The 24928-nt window shown below is 42.6% G+C and overlaps 2 protein-coding genes and 1 non-coding gene across 7 annotated transcripts in view; 1 reads left to right on the top strand and 2 right to left on the bottom strand.

Annotated features, from left to right (window-relative positions):
• The window catches only part of RINT1 (RAD50 interactor 1), a 37288-nt gene extending 29688 nt beyond the window's left edge, over positions 1-7600 (top strand). For all 4 annotated transcript variants that reach the window (XM_074379255.1, XM_074379256.1, XM_003921112.4 and 1 more), the window contains 4 exons: positions 3284-3498; positions 5237-5417; positions 5490-5608; positions 7057-7600. In XM_074379255.1, coding sequence (XP_074235356.1) covers positions 3284-3498; positions 5237-5417; positions 5490-5608; positions 7057-7249 — 708 coding nt within the window. In that variant the 3' untranslated portion in view covers positions 7250-7600. The remainder of the gene's footprint in view (positions 1-3283; positions 3499-5236; positions 5418-5489; positions 5609-7056) is intronic.
• Positions 1654-23088, bottom strand: EFCAB10 (EF-hand calcium binding domain 10). Of its 2 annotated transcripts, none has more exons than XM_039472813.2 (4): positions 22954-23088; positions 10073-10237; positions 9875-9962; positions 1654-2431 (listed from the first exon to the last, which is right to left on the bottom strand). In XM_039472813.2, the coding sequence occupies exons 1-4, from the start codon at positions 23057-23059 to the stop codon at positions 2422-2424; spliced, it is 369 nt and encodes a 122-aa protein (XP_039328747.1). In that variant the 5' UTR covers positions 23060-23088; the 3' UTR covers positions 1654-2421. The 2 variants fall into 2 exon arrangements, with proteins under 2 accessions (XP_039328747.1, XP_039328746.1); XM_039472812.2 differs by lacking the exon at positions 1654-2431 and adding an exon at positions 7362-7431.
• Positions 16244-16348, bottom strand: LOC120365437 (U6 spliceosomal RNA). The gene has a single exon (XR_005580378.1). It is a non-coding gene; the product is annotated as a U6 spliceosomal RNA (small nuclear RNA).
• Positions 23089-24928: the final 1840 nt, after the last annotated feature.

Here is a 24928-nt window from a genome sequence, read left to right as displayed (position 1 = left end):
CTTATTTCTGGTTTTGTTCTGAGGCAGGCTCTGGACATGTGGCCACAGGTGGTTTCAGGCTCACATGGTCCTTCTGCAGTTTCAAAGAGTGCTGCTTCTCTGATAGTTTTAGCAGAAATACCAAGGTGCCTCTCATACGTCCATCTCTGAATGATCACTGGTGCAGCCAGGGCATGGGATCACCAAGTTATGTGTGCATTCTTGCCATCAAAGGATAGGGCTGACACCACCTAAGTTGTCTCAGGGTGGGGAAGAGGCAGTTCCCTAAAGGAAAATTAGGGTACTGTTAAAAGAAGGGGAAAAGTTGCTGGAGAAGTAAAAGTAAGTGATGCCCATGATACATTGCATGTAAACAGATATGGGGTGGGGGTGCTGGGGAGAGAGGCAGATGGAGCGAGAGAAAGATGATCTAGGTTCATGTTGGGTAGTCTGAATTTTAATAGTGAATGTATTTTAAAAACCCAGATTTTATGCTTTGTTTGTTATCAATGAAGTCTTTGGGAGAATTCTAAATGGCTTTTGGTTTTATTAATTTTTAATTTGTTTTATTTCAAGAACTTTAAAAGAAAAGCAACTGAAAATTCTTAAAAAAAAAAAACATTTCAAGGGTAGCCAATTTTTTTTTTTTTTTGAGACGAGTCTCACTCTGTTATCTAGGTTGGAGTGCAGTGGTATGATCTTGGTTCACTGCAGCTTCTGCCTCCAAGGTTCAAGTGATTCTCCTGCCTCAGCCTCCCGAGTAGCTGGGATTACAGGCGTGCACCATCATGCCCAACTTATTTTTTATTTTTAGTAGAGATGCGGTTTCACCATGTTGGTCAGGCTGATCTCGAACCTCAGACCTCAAGTGATCCTTCCGTCTCAACCTCCCAAAGTGCTGGGTTTGCAGGCGTGAGCCACTGTGTTTGGCCATCGAGGGTAGCCAAATGTCTGTTGCCCTTGACATGGCTTATTGTGATGTGTTTATTGCCTAAAGCTATTCAGAGTTTTAGAAACAACAATCACCTTAGCAAGGTGATTTATTTAGTCATTTGTAATTGTATTTTGGAAAAACAAAATTTCAGACCTTTATAGTTAATCTTATGCTTAAATGCTTATTGATAGTGTAATTTTAAAATTTTTATTTTTATTTAAAACAAGGCCAGGCATGGTGGCACACATCTGTAATCTCAGCACTTTGGGAGGCCAAGGTGGGCAGATCATCTGAGGTCAGGAGTTCCAGACCAGCCTGGCCAACATGGTGAAACCCTGTCTCTACCAAAAATACAAACATTAGCCAGCCATGGTAGTGCTTGCCTGTAGTCCCAGCTAATCAGGAGGCTGAGGCAGGACAGTTGTTTAAACCAGGGAGGCAGAGGTTGTGGTGAGCAGAGATCGAGCCATTGCACGCCAGCCTGGGGGACAGAGCAAGACTGTGTCTCAAAAGAAAAAAAAAATTAAAAAACGAGTATTGTTTTTTTTTGAGGTAGATTTTTGCTTTTGTTGCCCAGGCTGGAGTATAATGGTACGCTCTCAGGTCACCGCAACCTCCACTTCCTGTGTTCAATGATTCTCTTGCCTCCTAAAGCTAGGATTACAGGCATGTACCACCATGTCCAGCTAATTTTTGTATTTTTAGTAGAGACAGGGTTTCACCATGTTGGCCAGGCTGGTCTTGAACTCCTGACCTCAGGGCGATCTGCCTGCCTCGGCCTCCCAAAGTGCTGGGATTATAGGTATGAGCCACTGTGCCTGGGCCATAGTGTCATTTTTTTGTTAAGTTCATGATTACCATACATAGAAGGTGAAAAATATTTTTTACTATATGTAATCCACATGTGTGATAAAAATTCAAAAGCCAAAAAACTATAGTGAAAATCTTAATTCTAATCTTCCCTAAAGCCAATCACTTTGATCAATTTCTTGTATATACTACTGAAGCTATTTATATAAATACTGGTGTGTGTATGTCAACATATGGTAACATACTATACAAACTCTTCTGCTTTTTCCAATTAACAGTATATCTTGAGATTGTTCAGTTTCAGAACGGTTTAACATTGGCTAGTGGGAATGTAACAAGGTGCAGTTGCCGTGGAAAACAGTATGGCAATTCCTCAACTGGTTTTTTGTTTGTTTTCTGACATGAGATCTCATTCTTTCACCCAGGCTGCAGTGCAGTGGCACAGTGTTGGCTCACTGCAACCTCTGCCTCCAGGGCTCGAGCAATCTTCCCTTCTCAGCCTTCTGAATAGCTGGGATTACAGGTGTGTGCCACCACACTCAGCTAATTTTTAAATTTATTCTAGATATTAGGTCTCAGTATAAAATGATCCTCAGCCTCCTAAAGTGCTGGCACTATAGGCATGAACTACCTACCATACCTGGCCTTTCAGACTGTTAAAAACATAGACTTACCATAAGATCCAGCAGTTCCATTCTTCAGTACATTCTAAGAGAAATGAAACACATGTCCACATAAAAACTTGCACAAGAATGTTCACAGCAGCATTATTCATAATAGACAAAAAGTGAAATTACTCAAATGTCCACCAGCTGATGACTGGATAAAATGTGGTATAGCTATATAATGCAGTATTATTACCTGGGAATGTAAAAAAAAAGAAGTGCTGATACGTGTTACAATATGGACAGACCTTGAAAATAGACTAAATGAAAGAAGACAGTCACAAAGAATCATACATTCTGTGATTCCATTTATATGAAATATCCAGAAAAGGCAAATCCACTGAGACAAAGTAAATTAGTGGTTGTCTAGGACTGGGGGCAGTGGGGAGACTGTATTGGGGGTATGGCAGCTAAGAATGAGGGATTTTCTTGGGGAGTAATGAAAGTGTTCTGAAATTGTGATGGATGCACAACTCTGAATATAGTAAAAATCATTGAATTATACACATTTATTTATTTTAGACGGAGTCTCACTCTGTTGCCCAGGCTGGAGTGTAGTGGTATGATCTCGGTTCACTGCAACCTCTGCCTCCTGAGTTCAAACGATTCTCCTGCCTCGGCCTCCTGAGTAGCTGGAATTACAGGCATATGCCACCACGCCTGGCTAATTTTTGTATTTTTAGTAGAGATGGGGTTTTGCCATATTGGCTGGGCTGGTTTTGAACTCCTGACCTCAGGTGATCCACCCACCTTGGCCTTCCAAAGTGCTGAGGTTAACAGGTGTGAGCCACTGCACCCAGCCGTATTATACACTTTTAATGGGTGAATTGAATGACACATGAATTGTGTTTCAAGCTGTTAAACTATGTTAATGTGTTAACATTTTTGCTTTCAGTTCTTTCTACAACTTCAACAGTCTGCACTGGAGGTGTTTGCAGAGAATAATACTCTGAGTAAATTGCAGCTGGGACAACTAGCCTCTATGGAGAGCTCTGTCTTTGATGACATGATTAACCTCTTAGAGCGTTTAAAGCATGATATGTTGACCCGTCAAGTAGACCATGTGTTTAGAGATGTTAAAGATGCTGCCAAATTGTATAAAAAGGAAAGGTATGTCCTCTGCCTGCCTCGGCTCTTAACACCAGTTTGGTAAAAGCTAAAGATGGTACATGTGGTCAGATTTCCAAGGTGTCTAGAAAGAACCTGATTTGGCCTTATGTACTTTAAGCTTTATTGCTGGTAAAAATATTTCTAATATATGTTGTCTTGGACTTTTATTTTTGAGACAGTCCTATTCTGTCACCCAGGCTAGAGTGCAGTGTTGCAGTCTCAGCTTATGGTAATTTCCACCTTCCAGGTTCAAGTAATCTTCCTACCTCAGCCTCCTAAGTAGCTGGGACTGCAGGCGTTCACCATGAGGCCTGGCTAATTTTTGTATTTTTAGTAGAGACGAGGTTTCACATGTTGGGCAGGCTGATCTTGAACTCCTGACCTCATGCAGTCCACCTGCCTTGGCCTCCCAAAGTGCTGATCTTACAGGCATGAGCTACCACACTTGGCTCTCTCAGACATTGTTTTGTGTGTGTGTGTGATCTATGGAATACTAAGAACAAAGGTTCAAAGTTAGACAGTTATGTCTAACAAAGGTTCAACTTAATCATAACTGATTATAATTTAGCTGTTTGTAAATACATATCAGTAGAAGGATGGTGTGTGGTCTACGGTTGAATAGCCTAACACATCTCCCATTTTGCACAGTAAAGTGTACCTGTAGTACTTTTGTTGGACAGTTTATCCCACTACCATTCCTTGTGTACACCTGTGTTACTTCCATCTTGGAAAGCAGGCAGTATCTTTTTGTCCTACCATAGTCCCTACCACATAATGCTTATAACCTGTTATTAGTCGTGTTTTTACTGAAAATGAGAGCATAATATTAGCTGATGTTTTAATTAAAATGCTAAAGTCAGGCTGGGCTAGGTGGCTTATGGCTATAATCCTAGCACTTTGGGAGGCTGAGGTGGGTAGATCACTTGAGGCTAGGAATTCGAAACTAGCCTGGCCAACATGGTGAAACCTCATCTCTACTAAAAATACAAACATTAGCTAGGTGTGGTATGGGCATCTATAATCCCAGCTACTTGGGAGGTTGAGACAGGAGAATCACTTGAACCCCAGGGAGCAGAGGTTTCAGTGAGCCAAGATTGAGCCACTGAGCCTGGGCAACAGAGCGAGACTCTCTCAAAAAAAAAAGCTAAAATTGACATTTTAAATTTTAATTTCTTTATATCAAGAGTTCACATTAAAATTTGGGGATATTTTGGAAATATCCTTATATTAAAGAGTAATTGAGAGAGAATATAAATACAGGTACTTTATTTTCTGATAGTTTTTTTTTTTTTTTTTTTTTTTTTTTTTTGAGACAGAGTTTCGCCCTTGTTACCCAGGCTGGAGTGCAATGGCGCGATCTCGGCTCACCGCAACCTCCGCCTCCTGGGCTCAGGTAATTCTCTTGCCTCAGCCTCCTGAGTAGCTGGGATTACAGGCACGTGCCACCATGCCCAGCTAATTTTTTGCACTTTTAGTAGAGACGGGGTTTCACCATGTTGACCAGGATGGTCTCGATCTCTCGACCTCGTGATCCACCCGCCTCGGCCTCCCAAAGTGCTGGGATTACAGGCTTGAGCCACCGTGCCCGGCCTCTGATAGAAGTTTTAATGTTGGGCTGTGTATTTTTCTTATCCAAAATGCCCTAGCACAGAACACTTCCTCAAATTTAAAATGATTTAAAAACTTTAAAAATATGAACTGATGAAAATTCTGTGGTGAAAATGAATGTGTTTTCCAGGTGGTTGTCCTTGCCGTCTCAGTCAGAGCAGGCAGTCATGTCCCTGTCCAGTTCAGCCTGCCCGTTACTGCTGACGCTAAGAGACCATTTACTGCAGCTGGAGCAGCAGCTCTGTTTCTCCTTATTTAAAATGTTTTGGCAAATGCTTGTCGAGAAGCTGGATGTATACATCTACCAAGAAGTAAGTAAGAATAGACTATTTTTGGACTGTGATAATCAAGACAACTGTTACATGAGTAATTCTTTGTTTCAGATAATTCTTGCTAATCACTTCAATGAAGGAGGAGCAGCTCAGCTGCAGTTTGATATGACTCGGAATCTTTTCCCTTTGTTTTCTCACTATTGCAAGAGACCTGAAAATTATTTTAAACAGTAAGTTCAACATTTAACAATTAATATTCATGTATCAAATTGTTATAGGAGGCTAACTCCTTTTAACTTTAGGGTTCTGGAGATGTTGGGGTGGGATAAGATCAGTGTAAGTTTTAAAACATTGTCTATTCTATGGTTACAGCACAATGGGGAAATCAAAATGATACATGTGGCCCATGACCTCAAAAAGTTGACCAGAACTACATATAAGTTATATGTTGGGTTTTGTTTTCTAGCTTTTGGTTTAATGCTTCTATTTGCTTAGCTACTGGAGGAATAAATAGAAAATAAAAGAAAGTGCAGTTGTGCCCTGTTCACAAAATAAATTACAAATATGTTTAATACCTAATAATAGGCTAGGACTGAAAGAAATGTGTTTCCTGAAACACTTGACATTAATTTTGGTTCTAAACATAATGATAAATACAAGAATTACAAATGTTTTCAGAATTAGTTGAAGTTTAAATTATAGGCCAAGCATAGTAGCCCACGCCTCTAATCTCAGTACTTCTGGGAGGCAGAAGTGGCTGGATTGCTTGAGGCCAGGTGTTTGAGAGCAGTCTGGGCAACAAAGCAAGACTCTATCTCTAAAAAATTTAAAAAAAAAAAAAAAAGCCAGGTGTGGTGATGTGCACTTGTAGTCCTAGCTACTTGGGAAGCTGAGGCCGCAGCAAGCTATGATCATGCAATTGCACTCCAGCCTAAGTGACAGAGCAAGACCATGTCTCAAAAAAAAGTGAAATTTAAATTGTTTGGTTTCTATCAGGTTATAAGCATTCATTTTAAACTTATGACAGCTTATGTTTACATGTTTCAGTATAATATGAATTTTGTTTTTTTCTGTCACCAGGCTGGAGTGCAGTATTACAATCTCAGCTCACTGCAACCTCTGCCTTCGCAGTATCTGGCACTACAGGTACACGCCACCATGCCCAGCTATTTTTTGTATTTTTAGTAGAGACAGGGTTTCACCCTGTTGGTCAGGCTAGTCTCAAACTCCTGACCTCAGGTGATCCGCCTGCCTCGGCCTCCCAAAGTGCTGGGATTACAGGTGTGAACCACTGCACCCGGGCAACTATTTGTTTTTAAAATTTATTTTCATGTTTTTTCTGCTTTTATTTTATCCCTTATTTTTGTCTTTTCCCATATTCTAATCTACTTAAAGTTATACCTATATTTAATAGATTGTTCATATGCAGTATTGTATTTAGGGACATGGATACATACTGAAATAGGGATCCTGTTACCTTATAGTAAAGAAACAAACTCTGCACCTGTGTAGTCTTAACATGTTAACTTACCACGTTAAAAGAACCAATAAATCCCTATTTTTATAGTGAATATGTGGACCAGCAGTGCAGAGAAGCTGTTTAGATTCTCAAATTGTTGTAACATGGATGATGCAGATGATGTAGATCTCACCTCCCTCCTTTGTTTTCCCTGAACAGTATAAAAGAAGCCTGTATTGTTTTGAATTTGAACGTCGGTTCTGCACTACTCCTGAAAGAAGTCCTGCAGTCAGCTTCAGGGCAACTTCCTGCCACAGCAGCATTAAATGAAGTTGGAATATACAAACTGGCTCAACAAGATGTTGAGATTCTACTTAATTTGAGGACCAATTGGCCTAATACTGGAAAATAATGTCTTTCAGAAAAAGGTTTTTTTTTTTTTGCTTTTTAAGAATCCGCCAGTTTGATTTCTAGTTAAATGATGAATGATGAAATTCTGAATTAATGAAACTGGAAAACTTTATAGAATCATTTATTATCTTGGACTTATAGTGTTACTAGAATGCCGACCATATTTCCGTAATCCTCTTGTTCCTAAGGGAACAAAAACAAAACGAAACAATGAAAAATTCTATTTTCAAATATAAATGTGGAGTATGTCTGTTGAATAAAAGAGCAGACATTTTATAACCAACTTTCAATTTCCTGTGCTAATCAAGGGAAATTCTGTAGATAATCAAACATAGTAAATTTTTTTAACTCACGTTAGAATTCATATTTATAATTGAGGCTCCTGTATCTAGTTTGGGAATTCACTGTATTTCCGTAAGAAAACTGGCAAGATACAGTGGCTCATACCTGTAATCCCAGCATATTGGGAGGCTAAGGTAGGAGGATTGCTTGAGTCAGTAGTGTGAAACCAGCCTGGGCAACATGTCAAGACCCTGATGCATGCCTGTAGTTCTAGCTACTTGGGAGGCTGAGGTGGGAGGATAGCTTGAGCCCAGGAAGTCAAGGCTACAGGGAGCTGTGATTTTGACTGCACTCCACCCTGGGTAAGTGAACAAGACCCTGTCTCTAAAAAAAAAAAAAAATTGGCCGGGTGCAGTGGCTCAAGCCTGTAATCCCAGCACTTTGGGAGGCTGAGGTGGGTGGATCACGAGGTCGAGAGATCGAGACCATCCTGGTCAATATGGTGAAACCCCGTCTCTACTAAAAATACAAAAAATTAGCTGGGCATGGTGGCTCGTGCCTGTAATCCCAGCTACTCAGGAGGCTGAGGCAGGAGAATTGCCTGAACCCAGGAGGCGGAGGTTGCAGTGAGCCGAGATCGGGCCATTGCACTCCAGCCTGGGTAACAAGAGCGAAACTCTGTCTCAAAAAAAAAAAAAAATTGTGAGATGGTGAATAAGGAGGATAGTTGTGGAAAATAAAAAATACTCCCAATTTAGGCCGGCCTTGGTGGCTCAAGCCTGTAATAGCACTTTGGGAGGCCGAGGTGGGTGGATCATGAGGTCAAGACATCGAGACCATCCTGGCCAACATGGTGAAACCCCATCTCTACTAAAAATACCAAAAAAAAAAAAAAAATTAACTGGGCGTGGTGGCGTGCACCTGTAGTCCCAGCTACTTGGGAGGCTGAGGCAGGAGGATTGCTTGAACCCTGGAGGTGGAGGTTGCAGTGAGCCAAGATCACACCACTGTACTCCAGCCTGGTGACAGAGCGAGACTGTCTCAAAAACAAAAACAAAAACTTTTATTATTTATGTAATGGATGAGACAAATCTCAAAAGTTTTTCTCTTGTAACTTTTTCTTGACCTTGGGTGCTGTATTCATTAATAGTTTCTTGATTAATCCCAGAGTAAAAAAATCTTAAAAAATTGAGCTAGATTCCCTGGAAACTTTCTATAACTATTAAATTTTATTCCATTCATTTTTCTCTGACTTTATTTAGCACTGGATTAGTACTTTTAATCCTATAATATCTAAAATTATCAGACTAGCATGCACCCTATGGTATTGACAAACATTTACTTTGCAATAAACAATTTTAAGGAAATATTTTGAGATAAATTCTATTAGTATATATTTTAAATAGAGTTTCTAGCTAGTGTGTTGAGATCAAAGCATTTGTTAGTAGTCCTAGCATATTAATGCTTCTTCACCTCATCCTTTGAGAATTGCTGGGGCTTCCTACTAAGAAAAGAATGGAGCAGGCTGGGATCGGAAGGTCATGCCTGTAATCCCAGCACTTTGGGACTTCACCGCAGGTGGATCACCAGAGGTCAGGAGTTCGAGACCAGCTTAGCCAACATGGTGAAACCCTGTCTCTACTAAAAATGCAAAAACTAGCTGGGCATAGTGGTGGGCATCTGTAATCGCAACTACTTGCGAAGCTAAAATAGAAGAATCACTTGAATCCAGGAGGTGGAGGTTGCAGTGAGCCAAGATCACACCACTGCACTCCAGCTGGGGCAACAGAGCAAGACTCTGTCTCAAAACAAAAAACAAAAAAGAATGGAGCTGCCTCTGGAACTTACTGTTCCAGAGCTTAGAGACTTTACTGTTAGCCTTCCCTCTCCTCACTTTTCAGTCAGCTGAAAATTTCAAGGGAACAAAATATTTCTTTCTTTTTTTTTTTTTTTTTTTTTTTTTGAGACGGAGTTTTGCTCGTTTCCCAGGCTGGATTGCAATGGCGCGATCTCAGCTCACCGCAACCTCCGCCTCCTGGGTTCAGGTAATTCTCCTGCCTCAGCCTCCTGAGTAGCTGGGATTACAGGCACGCACCACCATGCCCAGCTGATTTTTTGTATTTTTAGTAGAGACGGGGTTTCACCATGTTGACCAGGATGGTCTCGATCTCTCGACCTCGTGATCCACCCGCCTCGGCCTCCCAAAGTGCTGGGATTACAGGCTTGAGCCACCGCGCCCGGCCCAAAATATTTCTTTCAAAAGATAGGAACCTATTTCAAAAGGTATTGTATTTCAAAATCATGCCACCTTATTAAAATAGTTGTCGTTTAACAATAAACATACACTTCATCCTTGAATTGATCCAAAGTGATTCTGTGTCCATCATCTTCTAAATCTTCATCTTCAGTGCACAGACCAAGGGTTTTTAGGGCTGTAAAATAATGAGAAGAAATGAAAATTTACAACGTGAGAATGATTCTCTGCTAGAAAAAATTGTGGAATGGCCACAAACTATTACCTCAATTTGTAGAAAGTACTGACCTTCTTTATACTGCACAAATGATATGGTGCCTCTGTTGGAGGAGTCCATCATCTCAAACATAGATACAATGTTAGAGTTATCCATAAAGAAAGGGAATGCCACGCCTGTTACTTTTGCAATTCTCAGACGTTCCAATAGAGATATTAAATATTCCCTTGGTTTTTCTGCAAAAGAATAGTTCCAGCTCTTTCTGATATGAAATTAAAATATGTTGCAAATAGAAGTAGTCATTTAATTATTAAACAGCTGTAGCAGGGGCACTGTACTAGGCACTGGGGACACAGGACTTTTCATAAAACAGTTCATCAAGAAGGTAAGACATCGAACACTTAAATAGTTACAAATGTGCTGTCTCTGATGATTGAATAGAAAACTACAGAAATTGGACCTGGGCATTTTTTAGAAAAACTCCCCAAGTGACTATAAATTGTAGATGGGGTTAAAAACCAGAGAGATAGAGGGAATAGCATAATGCAGGAAAGAAGTTGGCCACCTAAAGAGCAGAGAAAATATAAATAGGCCAGGCATGGTGGCTCAACGCCTATAATCCCAGCACTTAGGGAGGCTAAGGCGGCGGATCACCAGAGGTTGTGAGTTTGAGACCAGCCTGACCAACATGGAGAAACCCCATCACTACTACAATTACAAAATTAACTGGTGTGGTGGCGCATGTCTGTAATCCCGGCTACTTGGGAGGCTGAGACGGGAGAACTGCTTGAGCCCAAGAGGTGGAGGTTGCCCCGAGCAGAGATCGTGCCATTGCACTGCAGCCTGGGCGACAGAGTGAGACTCCATCTCAAAAAAAATACATATGCATACATACATACAACATATGTATATTCTTTTTGAGAGAGAGATATATATACATACAGAGACTTGGAATAAATATGGTCTTCTAGGAAGCGTATGTAATAATTTCTGACATAAAAGCAGTATTTTGGATAAATACGCTGTAGTTTAAGCAATTTTAAAAATGAAAAATCAAGATCAACCCACTTTTCAGAAATAATTCAGGACAATTATGATGAAAAGTAGCCATAAGGAGTAGAGATAGAGCAGTTTGGATGCTACCTATCTCTTGCTGCTTGATCATTTTATCATTTCAATCTTAAGCTTCACTCATACATATATATATATATATATACACATACATACATACATACACATTTGGTTTTTTTTTTTTTTTTTTTTTTGAGACAGAGTTTTGCTCTTGTTACCCAGGCTGGAGTGCAATGGCGCGATCTCGGCTCACCGCAACCTCCACGTCCTGGGTTCAGGCAATTCTCCTGCCTCAGCCTCCTGAGTAGCTGGGATTACAGGCACGCGCCACTATGCCCAGCTAATTTTTGTATTTTTAGTAGAGAGGGTTTCACCATGTTGACCAGGATGGTCTCGATCTCTTGATCTCGTGATCCACCCACCTCTGCCTCCCAAAGTGCTGGGATTACAGGCGTGAGCCACTGCGCCCGGCTTCACTCATATATTTTTAAAGTTAAACAGCGACAGGATCTTGCTGTGTTGCCCAGCTGAGCAGCAGCTGGGAGGCTGAGGCAGGAGAACTGCCTGAACCCAGGAGGTGGAGGTTCCGGTGAGCCGAGATTGCGCCACTGCACTCCAGCCTGGGTAACAAGAGCAAAACTCCATCTCAAAAAAAAAAATTTGTTACATCATTACTGAGAATTTAATGTTAATAAAAGTAGACAGAAGGCTGAGCGCGGTGGCTCATGGCTGTAATCCCAGCTACTCGGAAGGCTGAGGCAGGAGAATTGGTTGAACCCAGGAGGCGGAGGTTGTGGTGAGCTGAGATCACGCCATTGCACTCCAGCGTGGGTAACAAGAGTGAAACTCTGTCTCAAAAAAAAAAAAAAAAAAAAGTACACAGAAAAGTATAATGAACCCATCACCAACTTCAACTGTTAAAATTTGTGGCCAATCTTATTTCACTCTAATCCTATCCACATCAGTTTATGAGGAACAAAATTAATCTTGTTTGTGCCTAATTGAAGAGGATTGACAATTAACAGGACAAACAACAGCCTAAACCATAGACATCTTGGTTCATTTTACACAATTCTGACTGAAACGGTCAAGCACTTTTCATTCAATCAGTGCCAAAACCATTGTACCAGATAAGCTGCAGACAAAAGCACAGCTTTCAATGGAAACTTTAAAACAAGTAGCATCAAGATCCTGAAGCATTTCTTCAAAGAAATGAGATGAAAAAGTTCTACAGTATGATCCTGAAGAGAAACTCTTATCAAAGGAGTGGGTACCAAGAGGTGACGTGGTCCAGTCCAAGCACAAGTGGACTGGTCAAGAGCACATGTCATGGCAATAGTTTTTTGGGGATGCTCAAGGTATTTTGCTTGTTGATATTTTTGGGGTCCCAAACAATAACATCTGCTTATTATGAGAATGTTTTGAGAAAGTTAGACAAAGCTTTAAAGAAAAGCCCAGGAAAGAAACTGCCTTTAGTAGCCTATTTATTGCTGGAAACTGCTTATATAAGTAAGGTACAATACTAGATTTAAAAGTCTACTTCTGGTTTCAACACATAAATTCCCAGGGATGAAGATGGAGTGCAAACCTATAAATTAAAAGATTTTAAAACATAACCTGAGTGAAGAGAAAACCTATGGAATGGGAGAATATATTTGTAAACTATGTATCTGATAAGGGGTTAATATCCAAAACTTGTAAGAACTCAATAGTAAGAAAATAACCAATTTTTGTTTAACAGGCAAAGGACCTAAATAGACATTTTTCTTTTTCTTTTTTTTTTTTTTTTTTGAGATGGAGTTTCGCTCTTGTTACCAGGCTGGAGTGCAATGGCGCGATCTCGGCTCACTGCAACCTCCGCCTCCCGGGTTCAGGCAATTCTCCTGCCTCAGCCTCCTGAGTAGCTGGGATTACAGGCACGTGCCACCACGCCCAGCTAATTTTTAGTATTTTTAGTAGAGACGGGGTTTCACCATGTTGACCAGGATGGTCTCGATCTCTTGACCTAGTGATCCACCCGCCTCGGCCTCCCAAAGTGCTGGGATTACAGGCGTGAGCCACCGCGCCCGGCCTACATTTTTCTATAGAAGATAAAGAAGTTACCAACAGGTATATGAAAAAGTGCTCAACATCACTAATCATCAGGGGAATGGAAATTAAAACCCCAACGAGCTATCACCTCACACCTGTTAGAAAGGTTATTATCAAGAAAGATAGCTAAGCACTATGGCATATGCCTGTGGTCCCAGCTACTCAGGAAGCTGAGGCAGGATAATCACTTGGGTCCAGGAGTTCAAGACCAGCCTGAGCAACATAATGAGACCCCATCTCTAAAACACTAACAAAAGATGAAAGATACCAAGTGTTGGCAAAAATGTAGAGAAAAAGGAACCTTTGTACACTACTGGTGGGATTGTGAATTAGTACAACCATTATGGAAAACAACATGGTGGTTCCTCAGGAAATTAAACATAGAACTTACCTCACAGTCATGGCAGAAGGCAAGGAGGAGCAAGTCACATCTCACATGGATGGCAGCAGGCAAAGAGAGAGCTTGTGCAGGGGAACTCCCATTTTTAAAAACATCAGCTCAGGCCAGGTGCAGTGGCTCACACCTGTAATCCCAGCACTTTGGGAGGCTAAGGAGGGTGGACCACCTGAGGTCAGGAGTTCGAGACCAGGCTGACCAACATGGTGAAACCCTGTCTCTACTTTAAAAAAAAAAAAGCCGGGCGTGGTGGCTCAAGCCTGTAATCCCAGCACTTTGGGAGGCCGAGGTGGGTGGATCACGAGGTCAAGAGATCGAGACCATCCTGGTCAACATGGTGAAACCCCGTCTCTACTAAAAATACAAAAAAAATTAGCTGGGCATGGTGGCACATGCCTGTAATCCCAGCTACTCAGGAGGCTGAGGCAGGAGAATTGCCTGAACCCAGGAGGCGGAGGTTGCGGTGAGCTGAGATCGCGCCATTGCACTCCAGCCTGGGTAACGAGCGAAACTCCGTCTCAAAAAAAAAAAAAAAAAAAAAAAATAAGATTCTTCTGCCTCAACCTCCCAAGTAGTTGGGATTACAGGTGTCTGCCACCATGTCCAGCTAATTTTTTTAACAGCTAGCAATTACATTTCCCAATATACCCTAACTGAGGCCAGGTTTTCCTACCAAATTATTTCAGATCAGGTCAGGTCTTGCTGTTAAATGATGTATGAAACTGTTGGTTTTCAGAGCTCCCAAAATTTTGAAATTGAGAATGGAGGATTGCGTACCTGTTTCCTCAATAGTAATTGGCCAATCAAGCTGTATAGTCTTATTTTCTGCAACTCTAAAATTCCAAGGTTTTCAAACTGGGACAAATGTCATAATACCAGGGCCTTCAAAAGACACAAGGTAAGGCTAGCATGTCTTCCTAAGCATCAATCATACCTTGGTGAGTAATATAAAACATTTATATTAAGAAATGGGTATATCTACAGAATAACAGATCTCATGAATTTTTAGGACAAAACAAATGACTTCAAAGAAACTTATGCCACCTCAGGCTAAGGTCTCCAACACTAAAAGGACAAGTCCACTCTCCTCTGCCATTGCTCTCCACTGTATATGTACTCTGCATGCCAGCCAACCCCTTCTTTAGCTTCATTACCTTCTTACTGTAGCTCAGTGTTTCTGAACCTACAGTTTCCTCTCCCCAACTTTAGTGTTTATAAAGATGTTTTAAGGAATTTACATTATTAAAGATGGTACCCTGCCAGGCGCAGTGGCTTATACCTGTGATCCAAGCATTTTGGGGGGTCAAGGAGGATTGAGGTCAGGAGTTCCAGACCGGCCTGGCCAATATGGCAAAACCCCTGTCTCTGCTAAAAATAAAAAAATTAGCCCAGCGTGATGCTTTGCACCTGTAATCCCAGCTACTCTGGAGGCTGAGGCATGAGAATCGCCTGAACCCTGGAAATGGAGGTTGCAGTGTGATGAGATGTGCCACTGCACTCCAGCCTGGGCAACAGAGCAAGAGTCCATTTAAAAAAAAAAAAAAAAAAAAAAAAAAAGGGTGGGACCCGTTTTAGAAAACTGATATTATTTATGTGATAGGTATATAATTAATGTGAGTATTCCCAGACTTCCCTTCCACTAAAGAGAGTTTTGTCTTGATCTGGTTAGATTCTCTTTCCCCCATAATGGCTTCTACTGGAAAATTCTGTTTTTGCCAGATAGGTTCAAAGATTTTTGTGCTGGAGTAAAAAAAATAAAAGATTCTTCAAGATGCTACATTGGTTGACATAAAAAAGATCTGAGAGAAAAATGCAAGCTAGGGAGCAGGAGAGGGAAGAGTTGGATGGGCTGAGTGTCATGGATTTGGAACCCGACAGGCTCTGCAGCTGCTGTGGAGAATACAGCTGGGAACAAGGAGGAAGGACTTTTCAGTGGTTTTACTGTGGATTATGAGTTAAAGTCTTTTTGGTTCCTTTTGAATTACTCTTGATTGCTGGAATGACTGCACTTCTTTGAGTGTGATTTTGTGTTGTGACCGAGATGGCCAAATGAAGGCCTCTCTTTGTGTTTATTTTAACTGTTTGAGATTCTCAGAGACTACTGGGAAAGTCATGCACATCAGGTAAGTGGGCTCATGTTAAAACTCAGAAAAATTAATTTTTCAGGCCAGGTGTGGTGGCTCATGCCTGTAATCACAGCACTTTGGGAGGCTGAGGAGGGCAGATCACCTGAGGTCGGGAGTTCTAGACCAGCCGGACCAACATGGCAAAAACCCTGTCTCTACTAAAAAATACAAAATTAGCCGGGCGTGGTGATGCATGCCTGTAATCCCAGCTACTTGGGAGGCTGAGGCAGGAGAATGACTTGAACCCAGCAGTCAGAGGTGGTGATGAGCCAAGATTGCGCCATTGTACTCCAGCCTGGGCAACAAGAGTGAAACTGTCTCAAAAAAAACCCAATTTTTCATTCAGTTGATCCACTGGCTGCCATGGTGCTTTTGTCTTTTCAATTTATTTTTTTGAGACGGAGTCTCGTTCTGTCATCTAGGCTGGAGTGCAGTGACACGATCTCAGCTTACTGCAGCCTCTGCCTCCTGGGTTCTCCTGCCTCAGCCTCTTGAGTAACTGGGATTAAAAGCATACGCCACCACAAATGGCTAATTTTGTATTTTTTTTCCTTTTTTTAAATATGGAGTGCTTCACAAATTTGCGTCATCCTTGTGCAGGGGCCATGCTAATTTTCTCTGTATCATTCCAATTTTAGTATATGTGCTACTGAAGCTAGCATTAATTTTGTATTTTCAGTAGAGACGGCAGTTCACCACATTGGCCAAGCTGGTCTCGAACTCCTCACCTTAGGTGATCTACCTGCCTCGGCCTCCCAAAGCGCTGAGATTACAGGCATGAGCCATGGCACCCAGTCTGTTTTTGAATTTTAAAGTGTTTTTGTTTTCATATCAGGTTTAAGATACCCATATTCAAAATAATCGAATGTTTCAGTTGGCCTGGGACAGTCTTAGTTTACTATGTTGTCCTGGCCTAATTATTATTATTTTATTATTTTATTTTTTTTTTATTTTTAGACGGAGTTTCGCTCTTGTTACCCAGGCTGGAGTGCAATGGCACGATCTCGGCTCACCGCAACCTCCGCCTCCCGGGTTCAGGCAATTCTCCTGCCTCAGCCTCCTGAGTAGCTGGGATTACAGGCACGTGCCACCATGCCCAGCTAATTTTTTGTATTTTTAGTAGAGACAGGGTTTCACCATGTTGACCAGGATGGTCTCGATCTCTTGACCTCATGATCCACCCACCTCGGCCTCCCAAAGTGCTGGGATTACAGGTGTGAGCCACCGCACCCGGCCCCTGGCCTAATTATTAATAGCACCTGTTTTCACTCAAAATATCCCTGGTTTGGATTATAACTCATACAGTCATCTTACCCATAAAAAAGCACTAATGAAGACAGGAAATCTAAGTGTATGCCGGTGAGGGGCATCAAAATAACAGTCTGGTAAATTCTCAAGAGAAACTGCAGTAGATTCATAAATTGCATTCTTCTGATAAAGATTATCATACAACATATCAAGATGTAAAGAAAATTAGAGAATCAAGCCAAGATGTCCAATATCCAACCAATAACAATTCCAGAAAGAAAGATATAGGTAAAGAAAATAAGAAAATTCTTCCTAAACGTGAAAGAAAAATGTCTCTGAATTTAAGAAGACCATGAAGTACCCAAAGAACAATACATTAACAACAATAACAACAACAAGAAAACCATTCCAAGGCATGAAAATATTCAGGTCACTAGGGATAAGATACCAAAAAAATCCTAAAAAGTTTCTATTAAGAATGAACTTGTCGGCCGGGCGCGGTGGCTCAAGCCTGTAATCCCAGCACTTTGGGAGGCTGAGGCGGGTGGATCACGAGGTCGAGAGATCGAGACCAGCCTGGTCAACATGGTGAAACCCCGTCTCTACTAAAATTAGCTGGGCATGGTGGCGTGTGCCTGTAATCCCAGCTACTCAGGAGGCTGAGGCAGGAGAATTGCCTGAACCCAGGAGGCAGAGGTTGTGGTGAGCCGAGATCGCGCCATTGCACTCCAGCCTGGGTAACAAGAGTGAAACTCTGTCTCAAAAAAAAAAAAAAAAAAAAAAAAGAATGAACTTGTCTAGGCCGGGCGCGGTGGCTCAAGCCTGTAATCCCAGCACTTTGGGAGGCCGAGGCGGGTGGATCACGAGGTCAAGAGATCGAGACCATCCTGGTCAACATGGTGAAACCCCGTCTCTACTAAAAATACAAAAAATTAGCTGGGCATGGTGGCGTGTGCCTGTAATCCCAGCTACTCAGAAGGCTGAGGCAGGAGACTTGCCTGAACCCAGGAGGCGGAGGTTGCGGTGAGCCGAGATGGCGCCATTGCACTCCAGCCTGGGTAACAAGAGCGAAACTCCGTCTCAAAAAAAAAAAAAAAAAAAAAAAAAAAAAGAATGAACTTGTCTCATACCCAGATCAAGAATCTGATGACATACGACATCAAAATTCTTCAGAGCAACATGAGAAATTAGAAGACAATGGAGCAGCCGGGCGCGGTGGCTCAAGCCTGTAATCCCAGCACTTTGGGAGGCTGAGGCGGGTGGATCATGAGGTCGAGAGATCGAGACCATCCTGGTCAACATGGTGAAACCCTGTCTCTACTAAAAATACAAAACATTAGCTGGGCATGGTGGCTCGTGCCTGTAATCCCAGCTACTCAGGAGGCTGAGGCAGGAGAATTGCCTGAACCCAGGAGGCGGAGGTTCTGGTGAGCTGAGATGGCGCCATCGCACTCCAGCCTGGGTAACAAGAGCGAAACTCCGTCTCAAAAAAAAAAAAAAAAAAAAAAAAAAAAAAAAAAAAAAGACAATGGAGCAATGTCTTAAAAATTCTGAGGGTAGTATGTTCCAACTTAAAATTGTATCCACTCTATATTTTATTTTATGAGACAGAGTCTTGCTCTGTTGTCCAGGCTGGAGTGCACCAGTGAAATCTTGGCTCACTGTAACCTCCATTTCCCAGGTCCAGCTGATTATCCTGCTTCAGCCTCCCATGTAGCTGGGATTACAGATGTGCGCCACCACACCTGGCTAATTTTTATGTTTTTAGTAGAGATGAGGTTTCACCATGTTAGCCAGGCTGGTCTTGAACTCCTGACCTCAAGTGATCTGCCCGTCTCGGCCTCTCAGAGTGCGAGGATTACAGGCATGAGCCTCTGTGCTCAGCCTCCATTCTGTTTATTAAAGTTTTACATGTAGGAACTCACACTTTCATTTATGTGAGTTCCCAAAATCTTTACCCTCAAAATACACTCTCTCAGGAAGCCACCAAAGGACATGCTGCACCAGAAGAAAGGTGTAAAGCAAGAATCAGGGAGAGCTGGCCGTGCCATGAAACAGGCTCCGAGCACTAGAGAGAGGCGAGGAATTGTTTTAGGATCAGAGTGAGGGGAGGCCATGAATAACCACTGTGTAGCAGTCAGTGCAGACTGGAGCAGGAAGACACAGAGCCAGGGGTGCAGAGGTGGGGTGGGGGGGCAATTACCCAATGAATGCAAATGTAATGAGAGTAGACCTGTATTGTGGCAAAAGAGGACAGTGATGATCACACAAATGGAAACCAAAATTTTAAACATATTATTAACCAGGGCAAACAAGGGAAATATAATCAGCATGGTATAAGGATTAGTTATGGATACTTGCCTAATATTAAAAATTCTGAATACTGAGGATAGCAAAATTGTAAATTTATCCGGAAGATGGGTGTGAGTGGCAACAGGTGTATGAAGTGTATGTTAATTTAAGATAGCCACATTTTCATCTTCCACAGCGTAAAGCTAATATCTAAACCTAGAGGGAGAAACACTCAACAGCAGCAATATAGGTCTGTTATTTAGAAATCTCAAGATAAATAGCAAAGAATATTGCTTGAACAGTTGAAATTATTCTGTACGGTAGAGGCTGGGGGATGGCGATGGGAATGCTGTTATTATTCATTATAAGCTTTGGAGTACTTTTCAGTTTTTAAGCCCCATACATCCATGTCGATAAAAATGAAATTGAAAAATAAATGTTGACAAATATTTTTATATAATGAATGTACCATAATATATCCCTTGTTACTATGAGGAAGACTAATATTTATCTTTTTAAAATTTTTTGGAGATGGAGTCTTACACTGACACCCGGCCTGACTAGCAATCTCGGCTCAATGCAACCTCCGCCTCCCAGATTCACCAACATCAGCCTCCAGAGTAGCTGGGTATAGGTATGCACCACTACGTGCAGCTAATTTTTTTTTTTTTTTTTTTTTTTAGTAGAGATGGGGTTTCATTATGTTGCCCAGGCTGGTCTATGAACTCCTAAACTCAAGCGATCTGCCCACCACAGCCTCCCAAAGTGTTGGGATTACAGGTGTGAGCCACCGTGCATTGGTCCAACATTTGTCTTGATGTGTAGTATTAGGCTGGAGTGCAGAGGTGCAATCATGGCTCACTGCAGCCTCAACCTCCCAGGCTCAAGTGAGCCTCCCACCTCAGCCTCCTAAGTAGCTGGTACCACAGACATGCGCCACCATGCCCCAGATAATTTTTTTTAGTTTTAGTGGAGGAGAGGTCTCAGCTGTGTTGCCCAGACTGGTCTGAGAACTCCTGGGCTCAAGTGATCCTCCTGCCTCGGCCTCCCAAAGTATTGGGATTACAGGCATGAGCCACCACCTCCAGCCCAGACTGTTTTCAACATTACAGTACTAAGCACTACCAAAAGACAGCAGTCACTTTTTCAAAAAATAGATTTTTAAAAATTTAGTTTGATAGCAACTTTTCTCCAGTACATTCTCCCCCACTACCCCCCGAGACGGAGTTCTTCCTCTGTCAACCAGGCTGGAGTGCAGTGGCACGATCTAGGCTTACTGCAACCTCCGCCTCCTAGGTTTAAGCGATTCTCTTGCCTCAGCCTCAGAGTAGCTGGGATTACAGGCATGTGACACCATGCCCCTCTAATTTTTTTTTTTTTGTATTTTCAGAGAGACAGGGTTTCACCATGTTGGTCAGGCTGGTCTTGAACTCCTAACCTCGTGATCTGCCCACCTTGGACTCCCAAAGTGCTAGGATAACAGGCATGAGCCACTGCGTACAGCCTCCTCAGTACATTTTTTTTAAAAAAAGGCATTCATTTAGTTCTTTTCAATTTCTATTTTATCACAAAGTTTTGTTTTTGTTTGTTTTTTTGATACAGAGTTTCACTGCTGCCCAGGCTGGAATGCAATGGTGTAATCTTCGCTCACAGCAACCTCGGCATCCCAGGTTTATGATTCTCCTGACTCAGCCTTAGGAGTAGCTGGGATTACAGGCACCCACCACTATGCCCGGCTAATTTTTGTATTTTAGTAGAGACAGGGATACACCATGTTGGCCAGGCTGGTCTTGAACTCCTGATCTGAAGTGATCTGCCTGCCTCGGCCTCCCAAAGTGCTGGGATTACTGGCCTGAGCCACTGCACCTGGCCTATTTTTTAATTTTTATTTTTCTGAGATGGAATCTCACTTTCTTGCCCAGACTGGAGTGCACTGGCACCATCTCGTGCCTGGCTTTTTTTTTTTTTTTTTAATATTTAATAATGTAAAACAACTAGCAAGAACTTTATCACCCTATACATGATGATATTGGTTGGGTGTTTTGTTTTTTTTGGGGGGGGGCAAAGTTGGAATGCTTGGTATTTCCATTTCCTTACACAGAAGCAAATAGATAATTCTGGCATTTTTGACGCTCCATATGGAAGCAGGCAAATTAAAATTCTGCACCCTGGGGAGGACGTAAAACCGTTTTCACCTTAACATTTTTTTTTTTTTTTTTTTTTTTTGAGACAGAGTTTCGCTCTTGTTACCCAGGCTGGAGTGCAATGGCGTGATCTTGGCTCACTGCAACCTCCGCCTCCCGGGTTCAGGCAATTCTCCTGTCTCAGCTTCCTGAGTAGCTGGGATCACAGGCATGTGCCATCATGCCCAGCTAACTTTTTGTATTTTTAGTAGAGACGGGGTTTCACCTTGTTGACCAGGATGGTCTCGATCTATTGACCTCGTGATCCACCCGCCTCGGCCTCCCAAAGTGCTGGGATTACAGGCTTGAGCCACCGCGCCCGGCCTAATATAACTTTTAAATGATACATCACCCCCAAATTATAAAAGGATTGAAATTTTGTAGGGGGTTCAGATGTTTTAAAAAAAAAAAAAAGTTGGGGGGATGGGCAGGAAAAGCGATCTCTAGAATATCTATCCTACCCTATCAATTGTTTAGTTGTCTTATCAGATTGAAAACTTCAGCCTTGTGCCATGGCTCACACCTATAATCCCAGCATTTTGGGAGGCCGAGGCAGGCAGATCACCTGAGGCCAGGAGTTCAAGACCAGCCTGACCAACATGGTGAAACCCCGTCTCTACTAAAATACAAAAATTAGCCAGGCGCAGTGGCTCAAGCCTGTAATCCAGCACTTTGGGAGGCCAAGGAGGGTGGATCACAAGGCCAAGAGATCGAGACCCTCCTGGTCAACATGGTGAAACCCCATCTCTACTAAAAATACAAAAAATTAGCTGGGCGTGGTGGCGCGTGCCTGTAATCCCAGCTACTCAGGAGGCTGAGGCAGGAGAATTGCCTGAACCCAGGAGGCGGAGGTTCTGGTGAGCCGAGATCGCGCCATTGCACTCCAGCCTGGGTAACAAGAGCGAAACTCCATCTCAAAACAAAACAAAGCAAAACAAAACAAAACAAAAATTAGCCAGCGTGGTGGCAGGCACCTGTAATCTCAGTTACTCAGGAGCCTGAGGCAGAATTGCTTGAACCCAGAAAGCAGAGGTTACAGTGAGCCAAGATTGCGCCATTGCACTCCAACAAAACTCCATCTAAAAACACCAACACTGCTGGGCGTGGTGGCTCACACCTGTAAACCCAGCACTTCGGGAGGCCGAGGCGGGCAAATCACCTCAGGTTATGAGTTCGAGACCAGCCTGGCCAACATGGTGAAACCCCGTCTCTACTAAAAATACAAAGATTAACTGGGCGTGGTGGCTCACGCTCATAATCCCAGCTACTTGGGAGGCTGAGGCAAGAAAATCACTTCAAGCCGGGAGGTGAGGGTTGCAGTGAGCCGAGATTGCGTCACTGCACTGCAGTCTGAGCAACAAGAGCAAAACTCCGTCTCCAAAAAAACCCCAAGAAGTCGTTTAATTGAAGGTTACAGAGTTAATCAGCAGCAGAAAGGTTCAAGTGTCCGGGAGGCAGGGTGAGCGGGTCTGCGAGAGGGGGTTTCATGAGGAAAGCAAGCTCCGCGTGGAGGGAGGGCTGTACCGGGGCACAGGGGCGCTTACCCGGCCGGAAAAATAGAAGGGCGCTGGTGAGGTAGCCCACCAGCTCCTTGATCCGATGCTTTTCCAAATACTCCGCGGCTTGGAGCTCCCTGCTGCGGGTCTCCATTGCTCCGCGGCTCCCTGTTGCTAGGTGACCGCCTGGCGTCTCAGCCGCGCAACTCAACCTCCCTCCACCCGGCGCGGTCACGTGATGCATCTGACTCCCCTGTGGCTGCAACCGGGACCTGGACTTTCTACAGCTCACAGTTCAGTGCAAGCCTGGGGCTTGTGTCAGGGCAGAGAGAGTAGGTGATGTGTAGACCACCGTCACCGTCCCTGATCCAGTTTGAGGGCTGGGCCTAAGTGCCTTTTTCTGTTTCTCTAGCACCTAGTTGGGTACTTGTTGAGCCAATGATTAACCAAGGCTTGAAGTGCTGGCATCATAACTCTGGATGAACTAGTAACAGAAGAAACTTGTGCAGTTCTGAGGGTGCCCAGCGGAGAGTTCTAAGTAGCATCTTCTGTGTGAGTGGCCTGCAGGCATGGTGCTGGCCACGGGACAGAAAGTTCTTGGCCTGTTGACTCCACTGGGTTGTGGGCCACAGAGCAGCCTGGATCCTGAGCTTCAACCCTTGTTTGCCGGATCTGGTCTTAGGAGACAGAGACCACCTGAGTTTTGTTTTTTGTTTTTGCTTTGTTTTTTAGACAGATTTTCACTCTTGTTGCCCAGGCTGGAGTACAATGGTGTGATCTGAGCTCACTGCAGCCTCTACCTCCTGGGTTCAAGAGATTCTCTTGCCTCAGCCTCCCAAGTAGCTGGGATTACACGCATGCGCCACCATACCCTGCTTATATATATATAAAAATATAAATAAATAAATAAATATAAATATATATAAATATATATATAAATATATATATAAATATATAAATATATATATTTATATATATATATTTTTAGCAGAGACAGTTTCACCATGTTGGCCAGGCTGGTCTGAAACTCCTGACCTCAGGTGATATACCTGCCTTGGCCTCCCAAAGTGCTGGGATTACAGGCATGAGCCATCATGCCTGGCTCTGACAGTTGTTTTGAGGGAGGGTCACTGAGTAAGGTGGGATGCAGGCAGCTAGGAGGGCCTCCACTCTGCCATGGGGAGACCTGAGAAACTAACTCTGGGCCATCTGTCCTTGAGGGCCTGTGCCCACATCCGTCACTGAAGAGTTAGCCCAGAAGAAGCCCTTCAAGAAGGAGAATGACAGATGGTCAGCGAGCATGTGAAAATACCCTAAGCCTCTTTGACAACCCGGTAAACAAAACCACAAGAAAACACCATTTTATATCTACCAGGCTGATAGATTACAAAGTTGAACAATGACTGAGATGGTCACTGATCATGGAATATAAACTGGAACATCCACTTTGGAAAACAGTTTAGAATTATCTTGGTAATTTAAACATGTTTCCACACACTGACACAGAAATTTCACTACAAGAGCTGCTCTTGTAAATGTATACCAGGAGATAGGTCTAAGAATGTTTACAGCAGCACCATTCATAATAGAAATCACTGACAACAGCCCAAATGTCAAGAGCAAAATGGATTTTAAAAACTATGATACATGAATACTATAAAGCATTTTAACAATCAGTTGTAACTACTGGCAATAATATAGTTGAATTTCAAAAACATTGTTTCCAGGGTATATATATCACATGAATCAATTTATATAAAGTTTAAAAACATACCAAACTGAACAATATATTGTTTGCAGATTCAAACATATGTAGGAAATCTGTCAAACACAAGAAAATGATAAGCACAAAATTCAGCTAGTGTTTGCCTTGGAGACGGGAGAAAAGAAAATGAGTTTGGGGAGAAATATCCTGGGGACTGCGGGATTAATTCTAATATGATTCTTCTTTAACTGAAGGGTGGGTTCACAGGTGTTCATCAGATGATTCTTTATACCCTATATACGTATTTTATAATTTTTA

Source organism: Saimiri boliviensis, chromosome 10 (genome assembly GCF_048565385.1).
Source record: "Saimiri boliviensis isolate mSaiBol1 chromosome 10, mSaiBol1.pri, whole genome shotgun sequence".
NCBI classification, from domain to species: domain Eukaryota; kingdom Metazoa; phylum Chordata; class Mammalia; order Primates; family Cebidae; genus Saimiri; species Saimiri boliviensis.
The sequence above is the reverse complement of the archived record's forward strand: the minus strand, read 5'-3'. Positions and strand labels throughout refer to the sequence as shown.

Coding starts and splice junctions, on each gene's coding strand:
- EFCAB10 (XM_039472812.2), bottom strand. CDS start 23,059: ATGGAGACCCGCAGCAGGGAGCTCCAAGCCGCGGAGTATTTGGAAAAG. Junction 9,963..10,072: donor ATTTGTGCAGTATAAAGAAG/GTCAGTACTTTC, acceptor ATTATTTTACAG/CCCTAAAAACCCTTGGTCTG. Junction 7,432..9,874: donor GATCAATTCAAGGATGAAGT/GTATGTTTATTG, acceptor TTGTTCCCTTAG/GAACAAGAGGATTACGGAAA.